Source organism: Polychytrium aggregatum (genome assembly GCF_025602895.1).
Source record: "Polychytrium aggregatum strain JEL109 chromosome Unknown BJ171scaffold_4, whole genome shotgun sequence".
In the NCBI taxonomy this organism is placed as follows: Eukaryota; Fungi; Chytridiomycota; class Chytridiomycetes; order Polychytriales; genus Polychytrium; species Polychytrium aggregatum.
Window position 1 is genome coordinate 1,195,080 of NW_026516206.1, and position 12,119 is coordinate 1,207,198.

General features: G+C 54.7%; 3 protein-coding genes across 3 annotated transcripts; 1 reads left to right on the forward strand and 2 right to left on the reverse strand.

Annotated features, from left to right (window-relative positions):
* Window positions 1-804: 804 nt before the first annotated feature.
* On the forward strand, window positions 805-1,632 carry BJ171DRAFT_419322 (peptidase M76; the record flags this gene model as incomplete). Its single annotated transcript, XM_053107385.1, has 4 exons — window positions 805-936; window positions 1,042-1,260; window positions 1,388-1,463; window positions 1,571-1,632. The coding sequence occupies 4 exons, from the start codon at window positions 805-807 to the stop codon at window positions 1,630-1,632; spliced, it is 489 nt and encodes a 162-aa protein (XP_052970860.1).
* Window positions 1,633-1,851: 219 nt separating this feature from the next.
* Window positions 1,852-7,214, reverse strand: BJ171DRAFT_595869 (periplasmic binding protein-like I; the record flags this gene model as incomplete). The annotated part of the gene is made up of 24 exons (XM_053114635.1): window positions 1,852-2,099; window positions 2,204-2,564; window positions 2,654-2,686; window positions 2,822-3,018; window positions 3,187-3,298; window positions 3,536-3,653; window positions 3,739-3,921; window positions 4,011-4,031; window positions 4,146-4,278; window positions 4,360-4,381; window positions 4,454-4,475; window positions 4,565-4,691; window positions 4,760-4,805; window positions 4,968-5,084; window positions 5,151-5,284; window positions 5,500-5,721; window positions 5,809-5,864; window positions 5,975-6,041; window positions 6,218-6,294; window positions 6,395-6,446; window positions 6,528-6,584; window positions 6,709-6,730; window positions 6,840-6,881; window positions 6,979-7,214. 24 exons carry the CDS (start codon window positions 7,212-7,214, stop codon window positions 1,950-1,952), a joined length of 2,607 nt encoding a protein of 868 aa, XP_052970861.1. The 3' UTR covers window positions 1,852-1,949.
* Window positions 7,215-10,938: 3,724 nt separating this feature from the next.
* On the reverse strand, window positions 10,939-11,372 carry BJ171DRAFT_490030 (uncharacterized protein). Its single transcript, XM_053109570.1, has one exon. The coding sequence runs from the start codon at window positions 11,317-11,319 to the stop codon at window positions 10,984-10,986; it is 336 nt and encodes a 111-aa protein (XP_052970862.1). The 5' UTR covers window positions 11,320-11,372; the 3' UTR covers window positions 10,939-10,983.
* Window positions 11,373-12,119: the final 747 nt, after the last annotated feature.

Genomic DNA, 12,119 nt, shown 5'->3' on the forward strand with positions numbered 1-12,119 from the left:
CCCTTGAAATATGCACTTGGGTGACATGGCCATCACAAGATACTGACATGCAGACGCAGTATGCAATCGAAACACGCTTGGAGCGATACTTGGCTCGTGGAGGCGGGTTGATGGCGGACACCCTGAATGCGGGATAGCGCTGGTAACCAGAGGCGTGGTCGGATGCCACAGCCGGCGGAACACTGCAAAACCAAAGTTCGTCCAGTCCCGGACTGCCGTGATCGGAGCATGCCAGATCAAGCCAGGCTCGAACCGCAGGTGGCTGGCCGCAGGCTGGCGGGCGAGCATCACCACACATCTCTGGGCTCAGGCCAGCATCCGCCTGCTCCAGATCGCACACCGCAGGTTATGGATCTCTCGCACGGCGACAAGCTCGCTGCCCAGGCAGCGTCCTGGATCAGCACCCTGCAGACGGCGCTTCCGTCTTTCCATGTCTCGACGAGTCGTCGCGCGGGCCCGGCCGAGCCATCGGTGGCCTTCCTGTCAGCCCAGTCCACAACCAACATCCCCGACGATGCAGCAAGCCAACAGCCGTCCCCAGCTGCCCCTGCGATCACCTCGACTCCGACAGCAGAAGCAGCAGCAGCCGAGGCGCGAAAGCGACAGGACGAGCGGGATCGAGCACAATGCGACAAATGGAAGGGCAGACTGCTCAAGAACAGTAAGACCATTCACGACGATCCATAACCAGAAATCGCCGGCGTGATCCCAAGCGGGTGCATCTGCGGTTCTGTGGGCTGTTTCTTTTTTGTTTGGATGGGGTGCGCCTATGCACAGTACTAACGTCGAGCCGATTGCCGCTGGATGCCAACAGGCCCTGTGGTCCGGTTCATGATGGACGAGTTGCAGAAGAGCAAGTGCCCGTTCCGGGACGACCTGTTTACCTGCATGCCCTGCGATGCGACACGAGCCGGAGGGTTCTCGCCCGAGATTGGGGTGAGTGCTTCAGTCGATGGGCATTCCATCACCCATCGGCATTTGCGGCCATTTGGACCCATCGAGGCGCTGACGATTGGCTGCTGTGTTGTTTCTCCATCCAAGGTGGTGTTGTGCCAGAACCAGATGCAATCCAAGCAGCACATGGAGGATACCATGACCCACGAGTTGATGCACGCCTACGACCACTGCACCGTCAAGGTCAACTGGAGCAACCCCGAGCAATACGCATGCGCCGAAATCCGAGCCATCACCCTCAGCGGCGAGTGCAAGTTCACGCGGGAGTTGCGGAGAGGCAACTTTGGGTTCGGAAAGCATCTGCAGGTGAGACATATGGCGCACAGATCCAACCGCTCTTTCGAAATGTTCCGTCGCCATGCTTGGGCTCCACCCGTGCAATCGTATCTTGGGTAAGGGCAATATCCTCATCGATGCCATTCCTGCCTGCCAGACATGCGTCAGACGCAGGGCCATCTATGCCATGAAGCAAGTACCGGAGTTCCAGGAAGGGACGGTTGCGGAGGACGGTGAGTAGTCGTGCACTCGCAAGACAGCAATTTGGTGACTCGATCAGTCGTCGGATGAACACGATCTCGGAGAAAGGCACTGTACTGATCGTGATCGTGCGCGACAGCTGTACGATACGTCTGGTCAAGCTGTTTCAGCGATACCGCACCGTTCGACGAGATCTACTAGATCCCGTCAAAGGCCTCGCTCCAATGTGCGACAATCGCCTTCCTTCGAAAGGAGCGATCAATACAGATCATCAATGCCAGTTGCCGCATGTTCTAGAGCCACCGCTGCCGAAGTCGCGCTTGGAGCAGATGTGCAGGATCGATGTGCTGAGGGATGATTGGAATGCGCATTTGGCCATTGGTCTCATGACAAACTAGTGAGCGAGTGCATCAAGACAGCCCCCAGGTGCAGCTTGAAGTGCATTTTATTCAGCAATGGCGCTGGGTGGCGGTGTCTGTGATGGCGCAAGCTGGGTCCATCACTTGGCTGGATGCGCTTCATCTACGGAAGTGGAATTTGAAGAAACTGTCTGCGGTCTCGGAGCGGGTGAACGACAGCTCATAGAATCGCGACTCGGCCGTCAGCAACACCATCGTGTCCCCCGGCTCGTACTGGGCAAACATTCCGCTGATTTCCTCGAGCCGATTCTGCAAAGGTGATGGCCAAGAAGAACAAGTCAGCACCACATGACGCATTCGCTAATAAGAGCAGTTGGCTTCATTCCGTCTGGGCTTGGACGCTGGATGCCAACCTTGGTATCTTCGACACTCTGGCCGCCATTCATCATCAACAGATACTCTCCATCGAGTACGATAATCTTTCCTCTCGCGATGCTGAGGCGCATTGATCGTGGAGCCAAGCAGTCGATCGTGACGTGTGTGTACACCATCCCGTGCATAATCGACTCCTGATAGGCTTTGGCAATCTTGGAGTAGCTTGTAGCATCGTCGTCAACTTGCTTCTTGGGAAACTGGAGCATGACGACGACGAGCGGGGCCACGATGACTGTTGGCATAAATGTCATTATGGCCATGCGCATGTATACGTGTACGCCAAAGAACTGAGGACTGAAGAGCGGCGGCACCAGGAGGATGGGCAACAGCACCATTTGCCTGCCGAGGAGCAAACCTATCGCATGTGAGTTTCGTGATGAAGATGTCTTCCGTTTGATCCAAGACACGATAGCACGACGACTGTTTACCCCGTCGAGAGCATGACCACCTGGTGCTCGGCTCTGTGCATGGAAAACGAGAGGTATATGTGGTGAGCCGGCTCGTCCGCTCCGACAGCCACCCAGCTAGATGCAATCGATGCGTCGATATGCTGGTGCGCTGGTCGTAAGGGTATCGAGGCAATGCAGTCCACGCACCGGAAGTTTGGGTTCCGCGACAGTTGCACCATTACATAGAACCCAGTTACAGATATGGCCAGATATAGGCTGGCGAGAGCAGCAAACACCGGGTTGATTGTGAAATCGGGTTGGCAGTATGTGTAAACGTTGAGGGGGTCGATATAGAAATCAAATGGCGCCTGTGGGAAAAGCGCCTCATTGATGCTGAGAGCGATCTGCAGCGAAGCAGGATGAGTCGAGGAGGCGACAGCCAAGCACAAGCTCAACAGATAAAGGGACAGACAAGCAAACAGACCAGTCCGACGATGATGTTGCACGTAGACGGCCCCACTCTGATGGGCAGCGGGATGTCTCGATCCTCGATTGTTCGAACTGGGAGATACTTTGCGAATGCTGCACATGGGTAAGCTGCTGTTCAAGCCGGCAGCCGAATCGATATGCTCTGAGGGCCAAGTGCGATAGAGCTGCTCACCAAATGTCATCGAACTCAGGGCCCTGAATTCGATCGAGACCAGAGCATCAGCACCGATGGAGGAATCAAAACGACTCCAATACCACCCCATGCTATTCTCTTGGCCGAGTCGCATGGTTGTGTGGTGATGATGTTTCCAACTTTGACGTTGGCGATCGATGTCCGGCTCTCTCACAAACAACCCTCCAAGTTCCGATCGCAGACTCTGCATTCAATGGATTGATAGGCGGCTCATTCTGAGAATAGTCGCGCAAACCTACCCCACACTCAGGCTGTAGCCGAGGATGATGACGGCCGGTCGAATCTTGCATATGGCCAGGCTAGGAGGCCCGATGAAGCAGAATATCGTTGAGTAGCCGACGATGCCTCCAAGCAGAACTAGAGGAAAAAAAGTCACGGTGCATTCGTCAGCCTTGCGGCAAAGGTGAATAATTTCTTGGAGTCAGCCGCCTGTTCCCCTTACGCTGGATCAGAGGAGTTTTTGTTTTTCGAACCCGAGGCCGCTCGGGATATCGAATAATGTACGCTAGAGCCAGGAAGCTTGCGGATATGCCCACACATGCCAGCACGACAACTGGCCAGAGAGCTTTGATTTCCTCGTTGAGACTTGAGATAGTAGGAAAGTCTGCAGGTGGCGCATATATACCTGGACCACACCCGAGCGATGCTGATCAGCTCATTGAACATGCTCGCCCTGTCGCTTGCGTTGATAGAAACGCCGGCAAGCGTACTTGCCAGTAAGATTGGCAGAGACCGCTGGATCAGAGCGAATGTCCGGAACGGGGCAGTGATAGACACGTTAGAAACGGAGAGCATAGCGCGCTGGTGTCCGTTGAACAAGTCCTGGCGCTGCAAACGAGGGACACTCACAGAGGTTGTTGAGATAGTACATTGCCCAGATGTCGTTTGCAGAATATAAGTACTCTGGGAAATCCGGCGATCGGCTGTAGTTCGATGACATGGTGAATTGTTGCACCGAGACAGCGTCATCTCCTGCACCTGCCTACATGAGGTCAATGTGTCCATGTTGACGTTAATTGGATGATCAAACCACTGATATAGGTATCCGTGCCAAGCAACATACCACGAGGCAAGCGTACACGCCACTGTTGAATCAAAATTGGTTAATGTCGCTCCACGATCCCCCTCTCTGGGCCATCGGCTTGCCTTGGGCTTACCCCGACAATCGATCTCCGTATTCTTCACAAGGTGCACGAATTGGTCAAGATAAGGTGGCGTGAATACTCTCTCAAGCTCAAAATCGGAGCAGCGACCGTGCTGATACATACCATCAAAGCTCAGTGTACCCATTGAGCCCAGGCGGCCCGTGGAGAACGCCGAGGGGCTGGTGAGGTTGCGAGGCAAATGGCCTTGCCTGAGTGTGTCAAGGGTGATGGATGGGTCGGCTTGAAGGATCTAGGACGGCTCGAAAGTCAGTCGCCATCGAGGAGGCGATGGTGCAGACACAGATGCGCGTCTTGCACCTTATCAAAGCCGTAGAATAGAGCCAGCGCACAGTCGAAAGCGAGGCTGGGCAGGACAAGGATGTGGTAGCGAAGTCAGCGGCAGCCCACAAAATGGCTCAATCACAGCGTCCTTGACCAAAACTAGTGTTTCCAGTTCGATTCATCGCGGAGCAGCTCATCCTCTGACAGTCGCATGAAGGACTGCAAGTGAAATAGATGTACATACGGCATCCCGGTCCAAGGGACTAATGGGGTCCACAGCGGCCCAAGATTGTAAGTGGACCACGTTTCGTTGAACTTGTTCCACATCTGGTTGCTCGGCCAGGTGGTCACGGGGCCGTTTCTGCTCCATTAGAGTAGTAAGCAACAGCCAATGCTCATTTCGCTCAGGCAGTCGCTTTGGGCTTACATCGAGAAGAACGGATTCACATCCGATGGCGCGAGTGCTCTTCCAAGGTTGAATGTTTTGTTTTGTATTTCCGGGCTCGAGAGAGCGTAGTTCAAGAACTCAAAGGTTATGCCATCAGCCATGTACCAGACATACTGGGGCCCGTTTAGGCCATCGACTCTGTGCGGTGTGCAATGGTTAAGTGAGTGCGCGACTAAAACAGGCAAAGACACCAGAAAACAAGCGTGCACAGCCACTTACATTGCCTGTTGCGCGACGGGAGAATGTGGGAATGATTCACCTCGATGTAAGCACTACGGAATGACTCGGCTCTGCAATAATGTCCTGAATATTTCCAATTGTCGCATACCTGCAAATATAGTAGGGCTGCTGCGGTCCAGTTGGTCAACAGGACAAAGATCCTTCCATTGGATTGCTTGAGCCTCTGCAGTGGCGTCGCCCAGTCATTCAAATAGGCATCGCTGTTGTCGCAAAACACATAAATGGTGTCCAGGATGGTAATGCCAAGGGTCGCCGCGCGCTGAATGAATCCCGGATAGAATATTGGCCCATAGTCATCGTAGAACGAGCACTGTCGAACGGGTTGAGCCGTATTACTGGGTGATGAGATGTACATGCTGCCTGCCTGTATTCGACTCATCAACGGTGCCGAACCTACCGTCACCACCAAGACGATCCGTTTCCAGCCCATGGCGTACACCCAGTCAGCGATACCTGACAGCGGCAATCTGTTAGTGATCGGCAAGCGCCTTGACACCTTGTCGGGGGATTGTGGCATTCAGAAATGCCATGGCATCCCCAGCAATATGCAAGAGGCAGCTTACTTCCTCCAGCAATCTCGGCTGTGGGCAGGGGCCGAAAGGCTGTCGGATAATTGATTTTGTCTTCAATCTGCAAGTGCCAAGCATGGACGGTGAGCCCGAGCTGCCCTCATGCCCTTCACCATTGCCACGAGAACATCCTTACATTCATAATGCCAGAGAGCACTACACAAAACTGTGGTGATGGAGATCAGACTCGGGCTACTTATTGGTCGGCAGTGCAGCAGAGATCCGAGCACGCCATACCGGCAAATTAAACTGGCCCGAGATCAAAGACTCTCCGCTGATACTGCTTTCGTCACCCAATCGACTGATGGTATCGCCTGAGGCAATAACTAGAGAGTAAGCATCACTTGTGCATAGTAATCGCCGAGAAGTCATATAGTCCGATTCCACTCATCTGTGCTGATCCAGGTGACTCACCAATGAATGCAGCATACTCCTCGGTCGCAATGGCATCCCGCGTCGAGATGAGCTGGCCAGGATAACATGGGACTGCGTTAGTATCCTGGCTGTGTGGGACGGCACAATCGTGGCTTTTAGCATCCAAACGCACCCCCTGTGCAGCAAGCGAGACGCTGCTGTAGATGTCGATGGTATCAATTTGAACTCGCTGTGCAGGGACGAGCCCATTTTTGCGTCAACATCATCAGCGTTGTTGTCATGCGTCTGGCGGTCACTGGAGAGCCAAGCCAATGGTAGCTCATGCAATTCCAATTGGCGCTTTTGCCACTCACGACTCCCGGTAGGTCATCGTTTCTGAATATGACACGCAAGATAGTGATCGCCGTAAATGTCAGCAACTATTCGCGTCGTCGGATTTGCCAAGCGAAACTGGGTGATCTGCAGGCGAGGGATTGTGCCTTACTGTTCGTTGATGATGTCAGCTGCGGCTTGCACAGAGTAGAACCTGCGATCGTTGGATGCGAGATTGTTTGCATGTGAATGCAGAATATCAGATAGGCTTGGCAACACCGACGATTTGCGGTGTAAGGAGACGCACTCACAGCATCATGGCGTCCAACTGGTCTGTTGGAGTAGGATATGGTCCGCTCGGGAGAACGAAGGGAGCCGAGAATTGCCCGAGCACGCCGATCTTGAGCACGCTGCTGGTGTTTTGTTTCATTGGATGAACAGAATACACGGGCGTGTATGACTTTCCCGTGAATGTAGCGGCGTTGATGGTCGCAAACTGAAGTGCTGTCGATAGGAGTAAGCCGATAGACCAGCCATGTCCAGGCATGATGTTGGCTCGTGTCCGTGTGTCTTGGATGTGGTTGTCGATAGGCTCGAAATCCACACGATGCGTTGGCGGACGAAGGTGCGGTGATATCGAAACACTCCCATTTGGATCAACCGGAATGTGAAGGGCATTTCATACCGGCGACTGTGATTCAGGGATGGTCCGTGCCTGGCCCGGTCGCCCACAGCTTACAGGCAATCCAATAAAAAACGGGACACCCGGGTTTTTGACCATTCATCGAATATTTTGTTACCCAATGTTATCGCGCGCTGGCCATGACCATTCGCCACACATCCGACTTTCGCACCGCCGCATTGCGATGCTACGCCCTCATCCATAGCCTGCGTAAGGTCGCCTCCATATTCAGTGTATCCAAGAGCACCATCCATCGATGGCACCGAGGATGCAAGCTGGATGACCCATCCCGGGTCCCAGCTCGCAGATCCACTTTCTTCGAGCAGGCATGTCCAGTCATTCGCACCCTGATTGAACAGGACCCGTTCCAGACTGGTCCTGTGTTGCGATGCAAGCTCGAGTCCATCCTCCAGAGGAAAGTATCACTCTCACTCTGCCACACTGCCATCCACCGAGCAGGTCTCTCTCACAAGAGGGCAACACACCTCTACAAGTTCAAGCGACTGGATGAGCGAGTGGCACAGTTCAGGGACCAGGCCCGCTCCATTGACCCACGACGATTCGTCTTTGTCGATGAGACGGGGATCAGGAGATCCATTTTCCCTCTCTACGGGTACTCACCGAAGGGTGCTCCGCTTCGCCAGCGCAATCACATGAAACACAAGTCTGTCTCGGCTGCATTTGCCATCAACCACTCTGGTGTGCTGCATCGCATGTACATCCCCACATCATTCAAGACACACTCGATGGTCGAGTTCTTTGAGCGAGCGAGCTTCCCAGACGACTCTGTGATTGTGATGGACAATGTCAGCATGCACAAGACAATGGCTGTCCTGGACTGCATCGATCGCCGAGGATGGTCAGTGATCTTCACCCCACCTGCTTCACCCGACTTCAATCCCATCGAGAACTTCTTTGGGGTTGAGTCCCCACCGATTTGGGGTTGAGTTCCTCCAATTTGGGGTTTAGTCCCCCAATCACGCCGCCATTCTCACGTTCACATCCCTGGCTTGAACCTCTCGGCGATTTTTGAACAGGGTCGCTTCCCAACCAGCCCGCAAAGACGGGCTCCTGCTCTCGGGTATAAATGCCACACCTTCGTCCTGCTGCTTTCTTCCCTCATCTCGCCTTGATCTGATCATCGCGCTATTGTACGATAAAAAAGTCTCTGCTCTGACCAGTACCACTGGCAGGCACCCAGCATCCTCTGCCCCCATGCCTCCGAAGCGCAAGGGTACCGGTGATGGCCAGCCTCGGCCACCCAGGCCCAAGAAAGCCAAGTCACAGTCGGAGCCTGTCTCTGGTTCGTATTCTGATCCCACGCATGCTTGTTCGTCTGTTGCTCCGTCGCTCACCACCACTGCTTCTGCAGATCCAATGGATGTCGATCCCACCGAGCCTGGTCCATCTACTTCCTCGAGTACCGGCAAGCGATGTCCCAAGTGCGATGGCACCGATCACGAACGTTGCAACACCAACAAGTGTCCAAAATATCACCCCCTCAAGAGTTCTGTCGTCCCACTCGTGGATGGAAGGTCATCCGCCCCTCAATACAGCTGCTTCAAGCAGACGATGGATGGCTGTTGTCTCAATCCCGCTCTCCGCGACAAGATCCAGGCCACCGTCGAGGCCATGACCCAGATCCAGTTCGAGGCATCCAGGCTGCTCAACCTGCACATCCTCCGGTGCATCGAGCAGGATCTTCCCGTCCCCGTCATCTCCAAGTCCACCCCTGCTTTCGTTCGCCAATGCTTCAAGATCGTCCAGGCCGATGCCCTCTCCCCGACCGGGGACAATGAGAAATACAACGAGCATCTGGTCGCTTCCTTTGGCGACTACCAGACCACTCGGCACGCAGACCTGCCTCCGGCCCCTCGTCTGCCTGATGGTGCTCACAGTCAGCTTCTCACACTGGCTGTCAATGCCTATGCTACCAACTGCACCACCCACCTCGACCTGGCCTACTGGCGACTCCTTCGCCGCTTCTGTGCTGCTGTCTTCCCAGCCAACAAGCACAAGCACGAAGCCATCGAGGCCTGTCTCGAGCTCTTCGAGAAACCAGGGCAGACTCCACCCAAGGCCGATCTCGAGTTCCTCTATCCCGAGTTTGGCCACATCCTGGACGAGTTTCGGTACAGCAACGACCAGGACCGCTTCCGGGCCCTCCATCGCCTCTCACACCATGTGAGAATCCTCGCCCGAGACAAGATGGTCGACGATGTCCACAAGTGGATCGACTGTGACATGCCCGCCCTCCGAGTCACCGAGCTGCAGCGCCAGGCCAAGCTGGACGAGCTCACTGCCCGAGGCATTCCCTCCGACGACAAGAGGTTCACCAAGGCCAAGTCTGAGCTCGGCACCACCAAGTCCAAGATCAACAGGCTGGCATCCAGACTCAAGTGGGCCCTCAAGCAGCTCGCTCTTGACACTCCTCCGGCCGTGTGCACGATGGTTCCTCTATGCACTGCAAGGGCCAAGTATGTCAAGATTGACACGGTCACTCTTTGGAATCTCCTTGGTCCAAAGAAGCGCCTTGACCTCACCAGGGACAAGCTCAAGGAAGAAGGTGAGGACGGTGTCAACAACCAGGATCGTCTCTGGCGCAGTTGCTTCAAGCTGCGTAGCTCCCTCTTCCGTGACCGGGATATCAATCACAAGCTGTTCAACTACGAGATCAGCACCGATGGCATTGGATGCACCATCGGTCTCGTCAAGTTTCTGCCTCGAACCGATCACACCGAGACCATCGAGCCTCCTCCGACTGCCGAGCAGCGCATCCAGGCCCACATCGGTGACCCAGACCCCAACCGCACCACTTGGATTGGCATCGATCCTGGAGTCGGCTCCATCTTCACGGCGGTCATCCAAGCACCGGGCCACCAAGACGAGGTGGTCTCGTTCTCCAATGGCCACTACCAGCACATGTGTGGCCATACGTCCAACACCAAGTGGCACAATATCATGAAGTATCGACTCAGCATCGAGACCTGGATGTCGACCACCCCCTCGCCCAAGGTGTCGTCCTCGGAGGCTTTCAAGGTCCATCTCACCCATGTCCTGCGACCGGAGCTGCGAGTGCAGCTCGACTTCCACCTTGGCAAGAAGTCTCGCCACCATCGCTTCACGGGCCACAAGAGGCGCCAAGTGGCCGTCGACAGGATGTGCAAGGCCGTCCTGAAGCACGCCCCGATACGGACCGATGTGGTGATCGCCTTTGGCAATGCGTCATGGCGGCAAGGCAAGGGCTATGCATCCAGCCCTCGGAGGCAGCGGTTTGCTCGGTACTTTGAGCAATTCGAGCACCACCGACGCCGGCCCAATCACCCTCATGGAAGCGTCAAGGTAGTCTCGACGAACGAGTTCAACACCTCGCCGATGTGCTCCAAGTGCCTGGAGCCAGTTCGGTTGGAAGGACTCGATGCGCCCAGTGTTGCGAATTCCCACTTTGTCAGGAGCTGCAAGAATCCCAGCTGCCGGACAGTGTGGAATCGCGACGTCAATGCGGCGCGCAACATGATCACAGTGTGCAGGTCGATTGTGGAGACCGGAGGGCGACCGGTGGTCTTCACTCGGAGGCTGCCAAAGTGATCTGTTTTATTTCTTGTGGCTTTGCTTGACGCGAGCACATCACATACTACATGTTCATGGAAACGGCTATATTGTCCCGTTTTTTTCTGAATAAAGTGTACATTGGATCAGGGACGAGAGCAGTATCCTTTCGATTGCATGACTCGTAGATATCAAACTGCAGAGCAGGCACGCGGACCAGTGCGTCAAATAGACATCCCAGCACCATGGCGGACATGCAATGGCTGTGTCTATTGCTGATCTCGTCGCTGGCAGGATGTGTCTTCAATAGTGTCCGAGGTCCAGAACAAGCGAGGTTGAAGGAGGAATAATGCTGCAGACCAACAATGAGGGCCAAGAGGCAACCGAGACAGCATACCACCATGAGCCCCCGGCTGCTCATATCCGATCCGATCAATCCATGACTCCTGTTGCTCGCCCAGATGCACCAGGTATCGTTTGCTTGTCCAGACTGCCGCATGGACGCCACAGCCAGTGTATTCAACCATGATGCCGGAAGGGACGGCCACTCATGGATGCGACATTATGCCTCTTCGAGGCCGGGACAGCCGTCTCAACTGCACCAATCGATCGCACAGCTCCGGAGGGTGAACGTTGGAGAAGAAGACATCAGGTTTTTTTTTTTTTTTTGTTTTTTGTTACTATAGTCAACTTTATTCAAGAAGACAAGCCATCAGGTCCAACAGGTTGGTACCCCGGCACGTTGAGTACACAGGCAAGCCTATTTACTCCTGTTGCAGCCTAGTGCTGCCTCAGCTGCTGTGAGGAGTGAACAAGCGCAAGGACGAAGACCAAGTGCTTGGTATGAGCTTTATTAGCTTTTAGCCCCGAACACCAAAGAACAAGTTTTGTTCGAACTGGTGTTCAACATAGGCTCAGACATGCAGGGCTATTTATAGACCGGGAGAAGGTCGAGGGGCAAAAGTGGGCGAGAAGGGTGGAGCATCACAGAGAAGCGAGAAGGGGGTGCGAGAGTGGCTGGTGTGCAAGCGAGAGAGGCTTGGCACAGCCCGGGGACATGTGCCGAGCGGTGGGGGAGGCAGGAAACCAGTAGACGCGGGTGGCAACGGCGCGTGCTCATGCATGGGGGCAAACAAACACGTGGGGACTCATGATTGGTGCGGAGGGAGAGAGCATGCGGGACAATCTCATTGGTCCGTTGTGATGCTGGTCATCACACTA